This window comes from Camellia sinensis, chromosome 14, assembly GCF_055761805.1.
Source record: "Camellia sinensis isolate YWXY chromosome 14, ASM5576180v1, whole genome shotgun sequence".
In the NCBI taxonomy this organism is placed as follows: Eukaryota; Viridiplantae; Streptophyta; class Magnoliopsida; order Ericales; family Theaceae; genus Camellia; species Camellia sinensis.
The window spans coordinates 63,303,699-63,310,663 of record NC_138974.1 but is presented as its reverse complement, the minus strand read 5'-3'; the positions used below and the strand labels follow the sequence as shown (position 1 = coordinate 63,310,663).

At 31.4% G+C, this 6,965-nt stretch overlaps 1 protein-coding gene across 1 annotated transcript; it reads right to left on the bottom strand.

The window, feature by feature from the left end:
• Nucleotides 1–260: 260 nt before the first annotated feature.
• On the bottom strand, nt 261–5,047 carry LOC114302782 (E3 ubiquitin-protein ligase AIRP2). Its single transcript, XM_028247863.2, has 5 exons — nt 4,747–5,047; nt 3,273–3,423; nt 3,006–3,072; nt 2,564–2,798; nt 261–626 (listed from the first exon to the last, which is right to left on the bottom strand). The coding sequence occupies exons 1-5, from the start codon at nt 4,809–4,811 to the stop codon at nt 416–418; spliced, it is 729 nt and encodes a 242-aa protein (XP_028103664.1). The 5' UTR covers nt 4,812–5,047; the 3' UTR covers nt 261–415.
• Nucleotides 5,048–6,965: the final 1,918 nt, after the last annotated feature.

Here is a 6,965-nt window from a genome sequence, read left to right as displayed (position 1 = left end):
ATTCATATTTTTTTTCTCAATTTTTTAGTCCAAAAAGATAAAAAATACACTTATTTAGGACACCCCAAACAACCCCTTAATATGAATTAAAAGTATACTTTTAACTTTTTTTTTTTTTTTTTGGTTAAGTGGATAGCCAAAACACCCGTAAGTGTAATATCTAAAGCTGCGACAAATGGTGAGCTCCTACGTCGGAGTATTAGAACTATGGTACACATTTGAGTCAAATAAGGCTGCAAGAATAAAAGAAGAGCAACAAGTAAAACCTGAAACATATTTATATTGATAAGAACGATCCAGAGATCAACGGAATATTGAATCCCACCAATACAAAAGCTAGCAGGGATTTACAGTTGTTAACTGTTTATATACAAGCGGGTTTCCATTAGCAGGATGATTACAGAGCAATAATTCCTCACCTCAGATGAGAATCATAGGGAGCAAACACGGTATCTGGAATAACAAGAGGCAACTTTTCTATGTACATAAATAGCCTGTGTAAGTTCTCTCTCAAGATTATCGATAAATCAATAGTTTCACTGTTGTTGGTACAAATCCAAAGGTCACCTGAGTTCACCCGTTTAAGGCTGTCCCGGCAAAAGGGGCATGATTGAGATCGTCCACGCCTGAGGCAAGCAAAAAAAAACACAGAAGGTCCAAAGTAAATATTTACAAAAGGAAATGCAAGAACTGTTCCTGCAGAATAGCAGAAGGAAAATTCTGAACATACATAAAATTCATACAAAAAATTGACAAAAATGATGTGACAATGCCATTATTGTAAATAAATCTGTCTTTAATGGTGTTTTGTTTTGAAGTGAAAGATACATAATAAACCATATTATTGTATATGGATTTTGTTTGTATAACACTACTCATAGCAGAAAAATATATGGTTTGACAGTATCAGAATATGATTCCCCATCTTGTACTATGACGGGATAACCATACGGGTGTGTTTGTTTTGAAGGATTAGGGGGTGGGATTGGACTATTAGTCTCACCAGATGAATAGTCCATTGTTTGTTTCATTTTTTTTGCTCCGGACTAATAGTCCCCCCGGACTATTAGTCCCACAAACATGGGACTATCCTATCCCATGGGGGAGGGTGGGATAGAAACCATGGGATTGGTATCCTATAGGATTATTTTGTGAAATGTTCATTTTACCCTCCATGTTATTACTAAGCAAACAATTAGAAAAGGATAAAATATTTTTTTGAACATTTATAAATTATTTTTTTAGTGTTATTAATTTAAAACTATATATTAAATAAAAAATTTTAATTATAAATTATAAATTATAAATTTCATTTAATTAAAAATAATAAATTATAAATTATGGCCTTATAAATTAAATTTTTTTAGTGTTGTTAAAAAATTAAATTTACATATTAAATTAAATTATTTTTTTAGTATTGTTAATTTAAAATTATATATTAAATAAAAAATATAAATTATAAATTAAATTTATTTAAAAATAATAAATTATAAATTATGGCCTTATAAATTAAATTTTTTTAGTGTTGTTGAAAATTTAATTTATATATTAAATAAAATTATTTTTTATTGTCGTTAATTTAAAATTATATATTAAATAAAAAATATAAATTATAAATTATAAATTTAATTTAATTGAAAATAATAAATTAAAATATTAAAATATTGTGCAAAAAATAAAATAAAACAAATTTTTATTTAATTTAGTTAAAAATAATTAAAATATTAAAGCTATGTTTAATATTACTATTACTTAGTACATAATTGAAAAGGATAAAATAGTCATTTGAGCATTTATCCTACTCCATAATATTTCAAACAAACATTGGATAACTAAAAATAGTCCAATCCAGACATCTAATCCCATGACTAAACAAACATAGGATACAAATTTAGTCCAACCCAATAGTTCTTGGACAATGTATCCCAGGACTAATAGTCCGATGGATTACAATCCCCCCTTATCCAGTCCGTCCAAACAAACGCACCCAGTCAAACACACTTGCGATCCTAGTTACCATGGAATAGTGAAGACACTTCTCTTTACACATTTTCTTTTAGAATTGCTTTCCATACATCAAACTCAATCAAAGAAAGATTATAAGTGGGCGCCAAAATGAGGGTACCAATTAGTTTGTCCAACTCAATCAATGTGCCACCAATATACAGCAATAAGTGGTCACAAATGATTTAAATATAAAAAAAAAACTTCTCATGGTCAATGAGCCAAGAGGTAATGGCAGGGGTGGGCAGAGTTTTTAAGAGTTCTGTTCCTAGAGTTGCAGAAAACCGAGAACAGGACTGAAATTTCGTTTGATTTGTTGTTCACAGAATCTCTTTTTCGAAAATTGAGTTAAAAATAAGTAATTTTCAGCATACACTGGAATGTTTAGTTTCAGTTCTTTATTTTTTGTTTGTGGCTAGGGATACAACCTTGACAGTTATTAAAAAACATGCTTCAGAAAACTGATTTCTGAGGAGTGTTAAAAAAGTCCGATACCTTTTGTTTTCCTATCCTAATAAAATGCTAGAGAAGTTTCAAACGAACAAAATAGGGAACTTACCAATCCCGATAGCACTTCATGCACAATGAATGGCTGCAATTAGGCAACACGACCTTGCTATTCATTTCCATGCAAATCCCACACTCCCCTTCTCTCTCAATATCGGCTTCAGTGAGTTTTCCCTTGTCTAAATCATCCTTTCTAGAGTACCTGAGTGAGCATATCTCTTTCTGTTTTCTATCTTCCAAATCAGTTATCCCACTTTGAAGTTGCAATACAGAAGGAAATATAACAGCTGTTCATAGAGAGATGAACATGTAAACACATACTAATGTAATATTGAGTATACCTATTTTCTGAATAAAATCACATTTTAGACGATGGTGGTGCTAAATCTATTATTTCAAAACATCAATCAAAAAAGAAAAAGAGAAGTAAACGAAAAAAATACAATGGTAAATCTTTGATATTGTAAAGAAAAATTCACTTTCTCATATCTTACCATAAAATTCTCTGATGCTAGCTTTTCTTTCTTGAACAGACATAGTGGTTTTTCCATCTGCATACGTCTGCATTGTGCCACACCCCAACAAAAAATAAGTAATATTGGAATTACTTTATTGTTGAAGAGGACAGAGTTCTTAAGTAATTACAGAAAGAACAATAAGGACAGTTAAGAAAGGAAAGGTAGGTGCTTCAACAGCCAAGCAAACAAATGTATGGACAAAGACTAGCAATACAGTTAAGTGTATAAGGTAAAGGAATTTACCGTATAAATAAGAACTCGGAGCAACCCAAGGGCACCAGCAAGGTGACAATCAGCCCACTGAACAAAAAATAGACATAAGTTCGCAACTGGACTATAAGACAGTCTAATTTGAAGGCATGCTCCATCTTTCTCCCTTGGATAACCTAAAGCCCTGCAAAAAGAAATAAGAAATAAGAAGGCGGAGAACGCAGGATAAACAATATTCAGAAAAGTTCATATCATAAGAATAATATATACTCTCTTTATTGTGCATTACTTTTAGTTATTCTGGTTTGTTCCTTGTAGTATAACATGCTAATACTGTGTTTGGTAAGGGGATTTGGAAAGAAATTTAGAAAATGAAAGAAAAAAAGTATGTGAAACTATATTTTATTTATATTTCACCTAACTTTTCCCTTTATCGTTCCAAATCCCTTTCCAAATCTCCCAACCAAATACAGCGTAAGGGTTAACTGACTTGACAACAAGTACAAGTTCATATCATTAGAATAGCAAAATGATTGACATTACTAAAAAAGACCCAAAAGGTTATAAAAAAGAAGCAATGAAGGTAGTAAGGTGTTTGTAGAGTGCATTTAAAAAATATGTATATATAATGTTCTGTTATGTGGGTATTGCAGTTCTTCTGCTTGAAAAAACCAACATTCATTTACTTCACAATTGGCTAGTGCAAATTTACATAGTAGGAACAGGCAGTCATCAACAGTGTAGAAACAATTTGTAAACCGCAATGCGGCTACACATTTATACACAGGCACTGATTCTAGGTCTAATTACCAACCCTTATGAAGACACAAAATCCCCAAATAATCTGCTAAAAGACAACTAGGGTTCAACCATCTCCTAAAACATGATAAAAACTTATCCTGTTGATGGAAATAAGTTCATGCATCACTCAATATCAGTAAAACTAGAGTTTGACTCTGACATTATTTCCAGAGCATGTAACTCACATGGCCAGTGAAATTTTTTTAAAATTATTTTGCTACTTAAAATGTACTTTTGGCAAGCACCTTGATGTGCAACAATTGTTAAAAATTGTAACATTATTTATAAAGGCACTTATTCATAAATCCCTCTTCATCTAATTATGTTCCACCTAATCCAAATTATTTTCTTGTGGTCCAATAACATAGGTTCTAGACAGATTGTGATGTGAACATTCACACAGACTGAATATTATGATTTGAAAATTGGTACTTGAAAAGGAATTTCCTAATAAATCTCCCTATTTATAATGATTTGAAAATTTTTCTCTTTAAAGTAGCTTGTTTTAAAAAATGATTTTGGAAGTAGCGATGAATTCACACAGATATAAACTAAATTGGTGGAATTCAATGCACTATAATACTGATCAAACAAGCTAAACAGACAAATTGCCATGCCAAACCGATCGTTTTAACACAATCATGACATTCAAAATTCAAAGCAAAATCAATCAATTAATCAGAGAGAGAGAGAGAGAGAGAGATACAGAGTGTTGGCGTGCTGAATATCTGCTTCGAGAGCTTTAAGAGAATCCTTGAATGACTTTCTCATTGCCTTGATTTTCTCGGAAAATAATTCCCATCCAACAAGGAAAAGAAAAAATGAACAATAACACAATCAATCACCGTTGTCGTGAAAACAGAGTTTTCCTCCGCCTAGGTTTTCTCTCACAATGACTGAGCCGCTCTCTCAGACTTCTTATACTGGTACTCCGCTCCGCTCCACTTCCATTATTATTATTATATTATTAGTGTTTATCCGAAAACTTTTTAAATTTTCATTTTTTTTTCAATGTCTGATTAAATCCTCTGCGGCCGAGCTTATTTTACTTTGTGTGCGCTCCTTGAAAAGGGGACACGTGGGCTAAATGCCAGCCCCGATGTCGATAATTCAACCACAATAGGTTATTGTGGGGGTACCATAGAGGATGAAAGCCCCGACAAAAATCAGATGGCGCCGCACCGTGGTTTTGAGAATTGGCCGCCATGTCATAGTTCTGCCAAACTTCTTTATGTTATCCTACTTTTCTTCTTGTGACAAGTGGCAAGACTAAGGTTTGGTTTGAGAATTATTTTTTTTTAGGTAAGTTTGGCATCTTTCAAAAAATTTAAAAAGTCAAAAAGTCACTATCCTATTTAAGTCACATCATCTTATTTAAGTCACATCACCTCTCTAACACATCACTTTAAACCCAACCCAAATCCAACCCATATTTCATAAAAAGTCAAAAAGTACACTTATTTAGTCTTCCCAAACTTGGCCTTAGTTAAAAAGTTAAAAAATTATTAAATTAGTTAAAAAGTTAAAAATTCATACTAAAAAGTTAAAGATTCTCTTTTCTTTTTACTTTTTACACATCTTTTGGTAAAAAATTAAAAAGTCATCCCAAACATACTAGTTTTTTTTAGCTCATATTTTAGCTAAATAGCCAAAAAGTTACTAAATTAGCCTGTTCTCAAACGAGGCCTAAAGATTTGTTTGAGCCTCCGTTTGGGAAGTGGATTGGCTTATTGATTATTTGGTTTTTTGACTATTTTAATTTGGGGCTAAAAAGTCTGGTTTAAGAAGGATTTTTTGACTTTTTTTTGTGAGAGAGGAGTGTAATGATTATGGGTTGAATTTGATATTTTATTTTTTGTGGCTAAAATAACCTATTTTATTTTTTGTGACTATTTTAGCCCCTAACCCACCAAAATCAACTTCCCAAACTATGCTGAATATTTTATGAAATAGGTATTTTAAAATGGATTTTTCTAAGGAGAAATAATAGTTGAATTTTAAAGCTTATAAATTTTAATTTTTAAAATCATAATTTTTTTTCTTGTGTAGGTAATTATCTTTAGAAGATACATCTAATTTGTAATTTTTTTTTATTTATTCGATAGTGTTATAAATAGAAATTTTAGAAATAACAACGAATAGGCTCGACTGGTCTCCACTGCCAAATCGATCTGGAAAGGTATTGTTGGGCCTATTAGGTTCACTTTTAGATCTCATTTTGATAATTTGAACTATTTATATTTTTGAATTTATCGAATATATTATTCCTGCAAAAAATTAAGTTGATAAAAAACAACAAGAATAACGTGTTCGGGTCAATTTTATATTAAAAAAATGATCGAGAAGAAAATAAAAAGTTCATATAAAATTGATTTGAATACATAATTTTTATTACCTGATTGATTTGATACTTTGCAAGTATAATATAATAAACGAATCTTAAAATATAAATTGTTCGAATTATAGAAACGGACCCCAAATACAAATCCACTAAGCCGAATTAAATGGTACAATCCAATTTGGACCGCAGACTGTCCAAGTTCAAAAGAACAAAACAAACAAGCACTTAAGAATTACGTGGTTCATAGGCGAAGGATGACATAAAAATTCACGAATTATGAATTAATTCTCTCATGTCAGTCATAAATTCCCAATGAAAAATGCTTGGGAGCACTAGAAATGAAGCACTAGAAGGACCACTAATGATGTGGAAGTGGGCCCCGCCTACTTTCTATGCCTTATTTCTTTTTTTTTTCTTTTTTTTACCAATCCCAATGCATTAGTGCTATTAGTGGTGTATTTTTTAGTGGTCTAAATCATTGTTGATTCCCAATTAAACCAACCAAAAAAATAAATAAATGATAAAGTGGTTACTTCAACTGGGGGATGCGTCGGACCGATCCAGGCTTCTAATCAGTCTTTTGG

Excerpts from the sequence above, each read along its gene's own strand:
- LOC114302782 (XM_028247863.2), bottom strand. The coding sequence starts at position 4,811 with ATGAGAAAGTCATTCAAGGATTCTCTTAAAGCTCTCGAAGCAGATATT. Across the intron at positions 3,424-4,746 it reads ATTCAGCACGCCAACACTCT|GGCTTTAGGTTATCCAAGGG; the intron begins GTATCTCTCTCT and ends TTCTTTTTGCAG. Across the intron at positions 3,073-3,272 it reads TCCGAGTTCTTATTTATACG|ACGTATGCAGATGGAAAAAC; the intron begins GTAAATTCCTTT and ends GGCACAATGCAG.